General features: G+C 36.6%; 1 protein-coding gene across 2 annotated transcripts in view; it reads right to left on the bottom strand.

The window, feature by feature from the left end:
- Positions 1–13,446, bottom strand: part of XRN2 (5'-3' exoribonuclease 2) — a 93,744-nt gene that overhangs the window by 23,337 nt on the left and 56,961 nt on the right. For both annotated transcript variants that reach the window (XM_035298470.3, XM_002747487.7), the window contains exons 21-26: positions 11,826–11,909; positions 10,390–10,487; positions 9,627–9,706; positions 8,251–8,307; positions 756–824; positions 541–672 (exon numbers count right to left, since the gene is read on the bottom strand). In XM_035298470.3, the coding sequence (XP_035154361.1) occupies positions 541–672; positions 756–824; positions 8,251–8,307; positions 9,627–9,706; positions 10,390–10,487; positions 11,826–11,909 (520 nt within the window). The remainder of the gene's footprint in view (positions 1–540; positions 673–755; positions 825–8,250; positions 8,308–9,626; positions 9,707–10,389; positions 10,488–11,825; positions 11,910–13,446) is intronic.

Here is a 13,446-nt window from a genome sequence, read left to right as displayed (position 1 = left end):
AGACTGGAGGCTTCTATACTGGTTAACACTTGAAAAAGACTCTCCATCATACAATAATTAATTCAGCTAAAACTTTCTTGAGGGTAAAGAGGAGGTTTCATTCCCTTGAATTAACAGTCAGAAAAATAGTAAAACATCTTAGAGAAAATAACAGAATACTCATGCAACATATAAATGGAGAAGTGAAGTTTTAAAAAGAAAAGCAGAGCAGTATCAAAGTTATTAAAATATGTACAAAACAGCTGTGTTTTGTGGCCTGTTAGATATTTGTGGCATACAATAATGTGTTGTCCAAAATGCCTGTTTAGGTTTTAAAGATGGAGCTCCACTCCTTGTTTGGTTTTAAGTATGTAAGCAATGTTATGAGAGGACATAGCTGGTGGTGGTGGTCAGATATGGTGGTGAGACAAAAAATACCCATGTGAAACAAACTCAGTATTTTCATAAAGTTAAAAAAAAATGATGGCATAAATACTGACTTGTTTTGTGGGATGACTCAGAAAAAGCAAAATATCTAAGGGCTACAAACTGACAACTCACCGCAAAGTCCTGAAGGCTGCCTGATCCAGGTGCACAGGCCTCCGGTCACGGGCAAAGCCAAGCTGGGGCTTCCACTGCCGTCCATTGCTGGATTTCTCCCAGTCATGAGGTTTCAATACTGCTGCTGGCTTTCTGACCATTTAAAAAGACAACTTTTAGTAACAGGGATGAAAACCACTTGTACAAAATAAACCTAGGTAATTTACTGTTGTTACCTTGCTCCTGGAAGCATTACGGCTTTAAAAATGTAATCTTCAGCAAACTGTGGGTCTTTAAAATTAATACTGAAAAAGAACAATAAACAATTCAATGATCTGATATTAGCCTGTCTTAATTATCATGTAGACTGAGGTATTCTTCATGTTTAATTCCTCTCCAAAAATTATTTTAGTTAATGGATTTGCCAAATGGCTAAATATCATCCTCACCAAACTGCCTCTAATTCCTGGTACATAAAACCTTCAGGTAACTTTCTCTGTGAGAAAAGTCATATTCTAGCTAACCGCTGGTGATGACAGAGACATAACAGACATTGGCCCAACTCAAATGTTGATATGGTACTGTAGACAGGTGGAAGAGGTTTATAACAACAAAAAATAAAAATTGCCTTTCATTTTGTCCAGTCCATGGCAAAGACCCCTAGCAAATTGAGGCAGATTAGCTCCTATTTTAATAAAGAAAAGATGGATATACCAAAAGAAACATTTTTGCAAAATAAAAAATGTACATAAATAGCTAAGAAGTCCATGGGGGGTGCTTTAAAAATATTAAACTTCACAGTTGGACCCGTGTACCCTTCTCTCCTAATATGTGATTTTTAAATAATAAAATAGTTTTCACAATTTGAAAACTACACAAATACACTTTTTTATTTTGAGACAGGGTCTCACTCTATTGCCCAGGCTGGAGTGCAGTGGCACACTCACAGCTCACTACAGCCTCAACCTCCCAGGCTCAGCAATTCTCACTTTAGCCTCCCTCATAGTTGGGACTACAGGTACGCAACACCACACCCGGCTAATTTTTGTATGTTTTGTAGACATGGGGTTTTCCCACATTGTCCAGGCTGGTCTTAAACTCCTAGACTCATAAGATCCACCCACTTCAGCTTCCCAAAGCGCTAGGATTATAGGCATAGGCCACCGCACCCGGCCAATATGCCAATTTTTAAAAGCTATATACTCAGACTTTGAATATAAGCTGGGTCAAACTTCTTTTCTGATAGTGATGGCAGTGGTAGTGGTATATATGTGTGTGTACCTATCCCAGAGGTTGGTAAGTACCTAACTCTGTCTTCTGACACAGCAATGCTTCTTCCAGGACTCTGGTCGTAAATCTTAAGATTTATACTTAAGGATGCTTATAACATTATTATTCATAGTGTTTGAAAGACTCTAAAATGTAAGTGTATGAATAATAGTGGACTGGTTAAAAAACTAGAGTTCTTCCTTTTTAGGAGAACTCAGATAATATTTTTTTAAAATTTAGTAGAGGAATACTAATGACATGGGAAATATATATCTATATATATGCAACAGACTAGACATATTCATCAATAGGTAATCAGTGATTTTTCTCTATAAGTTAGTAACTTGTTTCCTTTTTTAAAATATATTTTTCAAAATTCCTCCACTGATTATACTTACAGTCAGTTTAAAAGGTTTATTGGCCTGGCTGACAGTTTTGGATAGCTGTTTTCTTTTTGAATACTGCCACTTTAACTAGAGTCCATCAGCTTTACAGAAATTTTCATGTACAATATGAAGTACACAAAAATGGATTCACTTGTAATAAATATACCACGAGCTCAAGAACAGCTGAACAATACTTATTACTCAACTGGTTCTTCTTACAACTTATTCTTCACTGGCAACTATCTTTAGCTCAGATTTTCTCTACCGGCAAGATGGCACGGGGCAGGGCAAGGTAGGACAGGCAGTGACAAAGGTTTAAGAGGATGATAGAGAAAATGGTGGTTAAGTATTTGGGCTCCTTAGGGCTTTGCAGATTAAAAAGTCAAGAGAGAAAACTGGTAATAAAGCAAGACTTGCAAATAAAATGTTTTGAAGCAGGTTTTTCAGCTGGGCTTTTTTAGCAGTTTGCTAGATTTTAAGAATATCTATTGCATGCATGGTTCATGGTGGGAGGGGGGGTTATGCACATCAAGCCTGCCTCCCCTTCTAATAAAGGAAATAAGGAAATACAACAACAGGCACAGAAAAAATGCTGAGTCAAAGCATGTGTGTATACACACCTTCCATACAAACATCTTTGTCACTGTAGGCTAAAGGTGTGTGTGTACTCAGGGGAAGCGAGAAAGGAATTATTTCACCTGAGGACTAAGGAAAATATCATACAAGAGGCTGCGGTTTAAGACAAGACAGGATTGGTTACAGGATGGCAGAGAAAACAAATGCAACAAAGATATGGAAAGGGGTCCCAGGACCAAGAACAGCTCAGTTTTACTGGCGCAGCCCTTCTCAATGGAGATGTGCAAGGGAATTAAGCCCTATAAAAAATGATGAGTGAGTACATTCTCAGTTCTCCCAAGGAAAAAACATAGCTGGTATCATTCCAGAGACACAGGACACAAACTGATATGTATAATCTCATACATACATACAACAGATGCTTTAAGTTCTCAAGGCACAATTCTCCCATGGAACTCCAGTTGAGAAGGGCCAGATTAGAGTAAAAACGCATATGAGCTGAAGTGGGCAGGAAGAAAGCATAATTGAAGCAGGTTATAGTCATGGAGGGTTTGTGTGAGTATAATGTGATGCCTTTGCAAGTAGTCAATAAGGAAGTAAAAGTGATCAAAGACCATTTCAGAAAGAACAAGCCAGCAGCAGTATCCAAGAGAGCAGAGGGACACCCATAGAGAGGTCACCAACACAGACTACGCAACAGTCTTCAACACACATCTTGGATAGCAATGTTGGGAAAGTACATAAAATGGTAAGGCTGGAACTAGAATGGAGATGGAGCTCAGAGGAAGATCTACAACTCATGCACACACAGACCTGAAACTAAGAAAAGGAAGGAAATAACCAACATAATAAACTCCCAGGGAGAAGAGAAAATCCCAGGGTCACAGAGACAATCACTTCTGCAGGAGAATGGGTATAAGAGATTTAATAAGACAGCTGAAACAAAACGTTGAGAAAACAAATCCATTTATTTGCCAATTACTCCTTAATAAAATTGTTTTAAAAGTTCCATTATTCATGCTCATGCTCTGAAAGGGAAAAACTTTCCTTCCAAGCCAACAGGACAATCTCCAAGATCATCCCTACTTTCTCTCAGAACCACACTCAACAAAAATATCTATACACTTAATACAGTACAACTATTAGGAGATGGAAAAGGAGTATCTACAAGTAAGTTTTTAAGTTTCCATTCAAAGACAAGGACGCTATTTCTGATAGCCAAGGATTAAATCATTTTTCCCTTGGATCTTTAGGAACAATTTAAGACACACTGTCTCCTAAAATGCGTTAAGCTTTCAAGGGTTGAAAGATTTTTTGTATTTTAATTTGTTCCCAAAAATGTACACTAAGATCTCTTATGTTGTTAGAAATGTATTTTTCCAATGTGATAAAAGCCATGACTTAAACAAACTTCCTAAAAGTCAAACACACAGATGAAGCAGGAACCCATTAGGCAAAGACTCAAAAGGTAACTTTTTATATGGATCCAAAGTTTTGAAGGTCTTTATTTTTTTTCACGTGTATGTCATTTAAACTCCACCCTCAGAAGCAAAAGGCATTACTTGTGGAGAGTTTATCTGGCAGGGGGAAAGTAGTAGTAACACTGAGGTAAGGAGAGAAGCACCCTCTCACGCGAGCTCTGAGAAGCAGAGGAAGCAAACAAGTTAACCGAACAGCCTTTGGACTCAACAGGCTGCCCAGCTGAGTTAAGAGATTTGTGTTTAGATTTACATTGCTTCATCTAATTCTGTAAACAGAGGTATTTTTAAACAATAGCATTTTTAGCCACGTTTTCCAAATGCAGGTGAAACACTGTTGACTCATCAAGCTTTTATGTACCAGACCAGCTTTCCCCTGAGTAGCATTACAGATCCTTTCCTTGACAGGTAATTTCTTCACTATTTTAATCACTTGATTGTCTTCACAAACACACCAAGGGCAAAGCAAATAAAAATTTAAAACCTAAGCACGGTTGAAAATAAGGAAACTGAACAGTGTTTTTATTTATATCACAAGTAGCACTTTCAGCACTGTCGGTAACGAGAAAATATTATAGCAAAGGCTCAATAGAAAAGGAGCGGAATGTGGAACACCTTTTTTCTGATTCACTGGAAGAATTATCCTTAGAAATGCTATTTTAAGTATTACTGTTAGCGAGCGCTAGCACACCTCACAAAGAAAGCAGAAAACTCCAATATCGTTTCACTTTGATACTACCTTTCCCTGATACATGCCATAATTAATGCTGAATTGGCAAAGGCAAACTGTTCTTGCAGAGAAATTTCATGATTCATATACTTGACATTTTAAAAGATTTAAGGAGTTTACAGGATTGTGACATTCTATCAGAAGAGGTTAACCAGTTCCGCATCCTGTAACGTACTGCAGGCAGTGAAAGCGAAACCCTGCCAACTGTTTTCCACCATCAAACCCACTGCTGATGCATGTATTCCACTTCCTTCAGGCTTTGGATTTCGAGTTATCTGCTTGCCAAGCATTAGCCTTGCAAATGCTCCAGAAATAGTTACTTCAAATTATCCATCTCCATACACACTCACATTAAAACAAAAAATCTCCTTGAAGAGATAAAACATTCTATACCTTGTCTGATTCATCCAAAAGTGAATATGAAAAGTCTAAGAAACACTTCTGTGAAAAAACAAAGGTTAGGCTCTTCAAAGACTTTGGCCAACACTGGTTTCAACACTATGAACAACGGAGCTTTTTTTATATGGGTTTAGAACTATGCTAGGTACTATGAGAAAAAGAAAAGCTAAAGACACTACTGCTGGAAACAACGTATATAAAAACTATATAAATTATGCTTTAGAAGAAAAGCAATAAACTATGGGCAGGTGGAGAAAAGAAAGGAAGAGCACTCCAAACAACCGGAGAAAGGAGTACGGAAGGGATCAGCCTGGGCAGGAAGGAAACACCCTGAGGACCCGGGGGTTCAGGCACAGAGTCAGGGCCCTGTCAAGGTGTGTCAGGCCTTGAAAAAGCAAAAGCACACAAGTGTGTGCACCGACCCTCCAGATGGCAGACTGGGAGGAAAACTCTTCTATGATTTTAAGGCCATATGCAGAAGCTAATATGTTGAGTAATTTATGGAATTAGAAATGGGCAAAAAAATATGATCTCCCAGGTTAGAGTTGACCATATTCTCTAAGGGTCTGTTTATGAATTTACGGGACTTCAACAGCCTGTATAACATACTTTCTGAGCACTATAGGTAAGAACGAATGCAATGGAAAGAACTTACCTGAACTCAACTTGAGGAAACAATTTCTCAAATATCAAATGGGATACTAGATGTATTTAAATAGGGAAGGGGAAAAAAAATTGCCAGCGGTCATAAGAGAAACAAATGGCAATTGATACTCGTGAGTACACTTTGAGATTTTTTAAATCTGAAAATTGTAAGTTAAAGTTATAAAGCAAATATAACGCTGGAACACACAAGCCCTAAAACAAGCACGTAAAAATCTGCTATAAAACTGGATCTCAGCCTCAACATTGCCCTTCAGAGAAAACACTGAAAATTACTTTTACCTAAGGGAAAAGTTAACGTTGGTCTCCCGTAAGTCTTCAGCAAATCAACCTAATTTAATTGATTTTATTATAAAGTTATTTTCAAAATACATCTGAATATGGATTTAGATCTGGGATTTGTTTTATAATTTTTTTTTTTTTTTGACATGGAGTCTTGCTCTGTTTCCCAGGCTGGAGTACAGTGGCATGATCTTAGTTCACTGCAGCCTCAGTCTCCCAGGCTCAAGCGTTCAAGCGGTTCTCTCATCTCAGCCTCCCAAGCAGGTGAGATTACAGGCATGCACCACCACCAGACAGAACAGTGGAATTAATTAGCCTGATGCACCAATACTTTAAGGCAAGCCAGAGACCCCAAGGATTAATACACGGTGTTCACAGTGAATCTGTCAGAGCCAGATTGTTTGTGATAGATTTAGGAGCATGGCTAATTTTTCGTGTTTTTAGTAGAGATGGGTTTTCACCATGTTGGCCAGGCTAGTCTCGAACTCCTGACCTCAGGTAATCCATCTATCCTGGCCTCGCAAAGTGTTGGGATTACAGGTGTGAGCCACTGTGCCCAGCCTGCTTTATAAATTTAATAATCTCGTCAACACAGTGTGCACCAAATACCAAAGGCCCCTTTAGGCTCAAAAACAACCAACCAACATCATCATCAACCAAATAAAAATTCCAAAATGTGTGCATTAATTCTGTAACTCTCCTCTGGGCACGCCTCTCTATCCTAATTAGAAAGTTAAGTAGAATTAACTATTTCTAGAGGACTAGGCAGGAAGGCCCTTGGATATATGCAGAAAAATTGAGAAAGCACAAGCAAACGTGACAATCCAAAGACAGAACCATGGAATTAATAGGCCTGAAGCGCCAATGCTTTAAGGCAAGCCAGGGACCCCAAGGGTTAAAACACGTGTTCACACTGAATCTGTCAGAGCCAGATTGTTTGTGATGGGTTTAGGAGCATGGCTTTCAATGCTGTACCCACCCTTAACAAAAGAACATAAAGACAAAGAACCAGGACAAATTAGGTATAAAGATAAACAAAAAACTATACGTAAAGATAAACATAAACAATTCATCCAGAAAGATTTTTCAAATTTAAAATAATTTTCTTTAAATAAAAGCTTTTCTAGAATGGCAATCATTTACTACCTGAATCCATTAAAGATGGGAAACAAACATTTCCTGAGAGGGAGAGAAACAAAAATGGATGGAAATGGAAGATTCAGAATTAGCAGGCTTTTATCAAATTCTTGAATACCTGAGATGCATTTGCTTTAGTCTTGCTTAAAGACTGGAGAAAATGACAACTAAACTCTGCCATGATAATCTGTGAGTAGTCAACTTGTTGGATTTCAGTCTAAACAGTCATATTACATTTTATATTATTTTTACTCAATAGAAAACGATGTCAGCACCAAAGAACTGAGATATAAATTAGTTTTCCAGAGAAGAAATTAGCTATTTAAGCTTATAACTGCTAATACAAATTTTCACAATTACATTCTATGTCATCTTAACTAAAACATACTACAGAATATTTTTGTTTTCAAACTCTGCAAGGCCATGTTATAAACATAATTAAAACAGTTTGTTGCAATACAAGGAAGCTGTGTGAACCTTTGGGGTGTAGAGTTGTGTTTGCTCCAATATAACAAACTGCTAGATACTCCTGCTCTTTACCTCCCCACTTGCCTAATCCAGCAAGAATTACAGGTTGTCATGGGAAACCAGAAAACAGATAAGCAAGCATGTTAAATCAGTAACCTTAACAATATACATAATTTAAAGTCAAGAGGCTCTGCTCTAAGGTCTGCAACACAGGGACTCTCCAATCTCAAAGCAGTGATGGATTAACAGCTGCCATTTCCTTGTGAATCAGAGGTCTTTTAAAATGGATTTGCAAGTTCAGAGCTGTGTTCCGGGTGAATGCCACAAATTTTGGAAAACTTACCTGACTACAGTGTTCTGTGTCAGATCCCTTAACATAGGAACAGGAGAACACACTATTCTAAAAGGAAACAAGAAAAAAACATCTATCTGTAAACTGCAACCTTTTAGGTAAGTGGAAATAATTTGTTGCTATGTTAGAAAAGAGAAATCATTAGGATGCTCTAACAAATATAATAAAACCATTTATATCTTAAAAAAAAAAGTACCACATAAATGAAATGGTTAACTATTAGCCATAAAGCATTCAATCTCATTAGTACTCAAGGAACTGTGACTATAAACCACAATGTCAATGAGCATCTAGGAGACTGATAGAAACTAGAGTTGTGACAAGGGTTTGCCAAAATGCAGAGCAACAAGATCTCTCACAAACTGCCACTGGGATCAATTACACAGTGTAACCACCTTGAAAAACCACCTAGAAACATTACCTAGAAAAAAAAAATGAAGATGCACATACTCTATGGCCAGCAGTTCCATTCCTGGACATCCACCCTTAGATGTGGTTCACAAACTCAGGTCTTAGAACCCTTTTACACTCTTAACTCTCAAAGGGCTTTTGTTTATAGTGGTTATATTTATGAACATTTACCCATTAAAAATTATGACTAAGAAATTTTTAAAATACTAAATTAAAGATAAACCTACATGTTAACAAAATAACATTCTTATGAAAAGCTTTTTTTTTTGAGACAGAGTTTCGCTCTTGTTACCCAGGCTGGAGTGCAATGGCACGATCTCGGCTCACCGCAACCTCCGCCTCCTGGGTTCAGGCAATTCTCCTGCCTCAGCCTCCTGAGTAGCTGGGATTACAGGCAGGCGCCACCATGCCCACCTAATTTTTTGTATTTTTAGTAGAGATGGGGTTTCACCATGTTGACCAGGATGGTCTCTATCTCTTGACCTCGTGATCCACCTGCCTCGGCCTCTCAAAGTGCTGGGATTACAGGCTTGAGCAAGCGAAACAAAAATAAATGCTGTTGTACACTTTTGAAAATCTCATTAATATCTAATTAGTATCTATTTAACAGCTAGATACTCTCCTCTGAGTCTATCTCTTGGGAAGCCTCTGGCAAAGTCCACTCAAGAAAGAAAGTGTCAGAAAAGCAAGTAACACCATAACATCTTAGTATCAGTATGAAGAGTTTTGACCTTCGGGATATCCTGAAAGGGACTCCCAGAGCTCCCTGCACAAGGTGATACAGCAGCTACTTTGAAGAGCTGGGCTTTGAATCCAAGCCTTTTTCAGTCAGCCAGTTTTTGCCTTATTTTAAATACAATTTTCTCACTATTATTAGAACATAAACATTTAGACAAGGAAAAAATGCTAACTAAACTTCCTTCCAGTCACCTTAATTATATGCAAATGAAACTTACTGATCTGGAAGAATGGCTTCTTCATCCAAAGAAAACTTTCCTTGAATTCCATGACATAGTTCAGGGGGTACATCCACTGGCTGTGGAAAAATGCATTCCTGATCTTACATGCAAAGAATGGAAAACGGGGACTCAAGCAGATTCCTGAGGGTTCAAAGCAGCACCATTCATAAGAGCCAAAAGGCGGAAACACCCCGAATATTTACCAACAGATAAATGGATAAAAAAGTACACATACAAATAGAGTATTATTCAGCCATAAAGAAAGTATGAATGAACCTTGAAAGCGTTACCTACGCTAAATGAAGTAAGCCAGACGCAAAGGCAATACAAAATACTGTATGACTTCAGTTATATGAAGTATCAAAAACAGAGGTATCAAATTCATAGAGGTAGAAAGCAAAAGAAAAGTTACCAGAGGCTGAGAAGGGCAGAATGAGGAGATATTTAATATTATGTAAAAGGGACAGTAATTCTATTTGGAAAGATGCAAAGTTCTGAAAAAGTAGGATGGTTATATAACACGGTACATACACTTAATGCCACAGCATTATAACCACTTAAAAATAGTTTATACAATGGTTTAACAATGGTAAATTTTATGTTTGGCGTATTTTACCAAAATGTAAAAAGAGTACATTTCTAATTAACCAAATTGCATAACATACTTAAAAATGCTTAACAATGGTAAATTTTATGTTACGCGTATTTTACCAAAATGTAAAAAAAGTACATTTCTAATTAACTAAATTGTGTACCATACCTCTGTGGAACCTGTCTGGTACAGCTCTAAAATGAAGTCATGGAGTGGATGATGTTTCCCCACAAATAAGACATCACCTCCAAGGCTGTTTCTTCTGGCTAGGGAGAAATAAAAAAATGAGACCTCCATATAAAAAAGTTATATCTGCAAGACCAATTTTTTTTATTTTTTCTTTTTATTATAGTTTAAGTTCTGGGGTACATGTGCAGATCGTGCAATATCGTTATATAGGTATACACATGCCATGGTGGTTCTGTAAGACCAATTTTTATGAGTATAAAACAAGGGAAAGCATCGAAGTTTTAACAACTTAATTATAAAATTTATGAAAAAGAATTTTAAAGTGATAGGTTAGACAAAAGTTCTAGTATTTGATAGCACTGTGGAAAAATTACTTAATAATTTATTACATATTTCAAAATAGCCAGAAGAAAAAAACTGTCATGTTCCCAACACAAGAAAAAATAAATATTTGAGGTGGTAGATATTCCAATTACCCTATTTTGATCATCACATAGTTATATAGCTACCACATGGACCCCAAAAATGTGTATAATTATAACATACCAATTGAAAAACTTTTTAAAAATTATAGTGATAGACCTAAGTGTGTGATGTGCCTCCATGGGGAAAAAAATATTTTAACAAAAAGGTTTCGAAAAGATCAATAATTATCAGAAAAAAAAAAAAAACACTGAAATATATATGAATATATTAAGAGATAAAGGGTAATATTTTCTTACTTATAATGAACTCGTTTTCTTACTTATAATGAACTCATTTTCTTAGTTTAAGAAATATATAATCATTCCCTGAGGAAACATAAACAAACTGTATCATTTACTGAAAAGGTTGTTCTAAAGACAGTTGATATAGAAATTGTTCCTATAGGCTTATTATAACAGTATTTAAGTTTTTAATAGAGCCCAGCTTTGCAATTCCCAATATGAATACTTTTTACTGTAAGTATGAATTACAAAATGCCACCTTTTATGTCACATTTCAAGTTAGCACTCTCAGGGCAAATGCTTTTGTTTCACTCTAACCTTTCAAGCAAAGCAGTTATTACTGGGGGAAAGGGGTAAGTAGGGAAGAAGGCAGATGGAGAGAATGAATAATGTCTTCCCAACAGCCAAAAAACACTTTCATGTGTGCACATCATGTAAGAATCAAAACGTCAAAGGATATTATTTAAGTATTGCCTTTTTTAAAATTTAACAAACACTTGTAAGTTAAAACATTTTATTTAAGTACTATTTAACTTACAGATAATAAATTAAGAAGCAAAGAAAACATCTGTAATAAGGAAATAAAATCAATAATTTATGCCCCCTTTATGGAAAATTTGACAAACGGGGGGGGAAGGTCTAATTATATACAGAAATGTGAAGTGTATATTACACAGATCAATGTTGACTAAGAAGTATAATTCTTACTCTCTTCTGGAGTGAGGTCTGGGTATACCTCTTCTAGGGCAGCTCGTAGCCTTCGCTCATCCACGAATGGCAAGAGAGCAACACCTGGAAAAACAAGTGTACATGAACCACCCCTAATACCAGGATCACCTAAATTCCAACTTATCACTGGTCAAAATAAATGTTTCTAGTAGACTGTCCTTGGTGATATGAAAACTTGTCTCATTAAGACAAAACTCAGATGCTACTCTTTCCATGTGGTAGAAGAAAAACTTCGACATATGTTCCATTCTTAAAACTGCTTACATGGAAAATCATGTTTTCTGAATCTTAACTCCATGGTGATAAAAGTTTTTAATAAATGAACAAATGGCTACCTGGATACCAGTATATGTTCTCACTTTAGTTACTAAGCTGCCCCCAGGCAAGCCAGTTATTCTCCCTAGGACCTGAACATGTCCTTTCATCTTTCTAGTATTTGGTTTCTTATCTTTTGTAAAATCAGAGCATTTCAACTAAAATACTCAATTCTGTTCAACCAGAATGCATAGATCTCCTCCTGCTCTGAAATTCCATATATTCTTTTTTCATTTTAAAGCCTACTAATTAATTTATATACAAAAAAGTCTTTAAAGACTTGCTTAAATAACTTGGGGGCAGGGGATAGAACAGAGGCTATTCATTAGGGGCTTAAAATGATCCTTTGGAGTATGATGAAAGTACTCCACATGATGGACCCACGTGCATAATTTTTAAAGACGCACATCACTAATACAGTATTATAAGAAACATATACAAAGTTATTGAAGCACATATATTTTCTGCTATACACAGTATAAGTATTTTGGCTAAATAAAAATTTTAAGATATACAGCAAAGACAAATGCTAAATAGTGTTACATAATTCTAAAACTACTGCTACTCAAAACCACTGTATTTGTGATTATTCCCTTTAAAATTATGAGAAATGAAAAGGTTTCCAAGTCTTATTTAGCTACTGCATTTTCAAAGTTGGGAAACATGTTCAATTTTACTACCTAACAAGAGAACTTTTCTTTTCTTTTTACGATAGGATCTCACTCTGTCACCCAGATTGGAGTGCAGTGGCATGATCACTGCTCACTGCAGCCTCAAACTCCCAGGCTCAAGCGATCGTCCATTTCAGCCTCCTGAGTAGCTGGGACTACAGGCACATGCCACCAGGAGACCGGGCTAATTTTTAAAGTTTTTTGTAGAGGTGGGGTCTCCTTGTCTTACCCACGCTGGTCTTGAGCTCCTTGCTTCAAGCAGTCCTCCCAACTTGGCCTCCCAAAGTGCTGAGATTACAGGGGTGAGCCACTACACCTGATCTTTCTTTTTTTTTTTTTTTTTTTTAAGTTAAAAAGAAACTAAGTTCTAGTATGAATTTTGAACGGACTAAAAAAGTGATTTCAAGAATCTTAATATCTAACATGTGAGTTAGGCTATTTCAATTACTGGTAAACACACAAACAAAAACCTAGGAAACTGCTCAAATATTTAGTCATACAATTAAGAGAAATTTATCAAGAGAAAACTATTGCATTATCTAGCTTGTTTTCTACCCATTACATTTAGGATATAAATATATACATATCTGTATGCATATGTATATGTCCTATCC

Source organism: Callithrix jacchus, chromosome 5, assembly GCF_049354715.1.
Source record: "Callithrix jacchus isolate 240 chromosome 5, calJac240_pri, whole genome shotgun sequence".
NCBI classification, from domain to species: domain Eukaryota; kingdom Metazoa; phylum Chordata; class Mammalia; order Primates; family Cebidae; genus Callithrix; species Callithrix jacchus.
The sequence above is the reverse complement of the archived record's forward strand: the minus strand, read 5'-3'. Positions and strand labels throughout refer to the sequence as shown.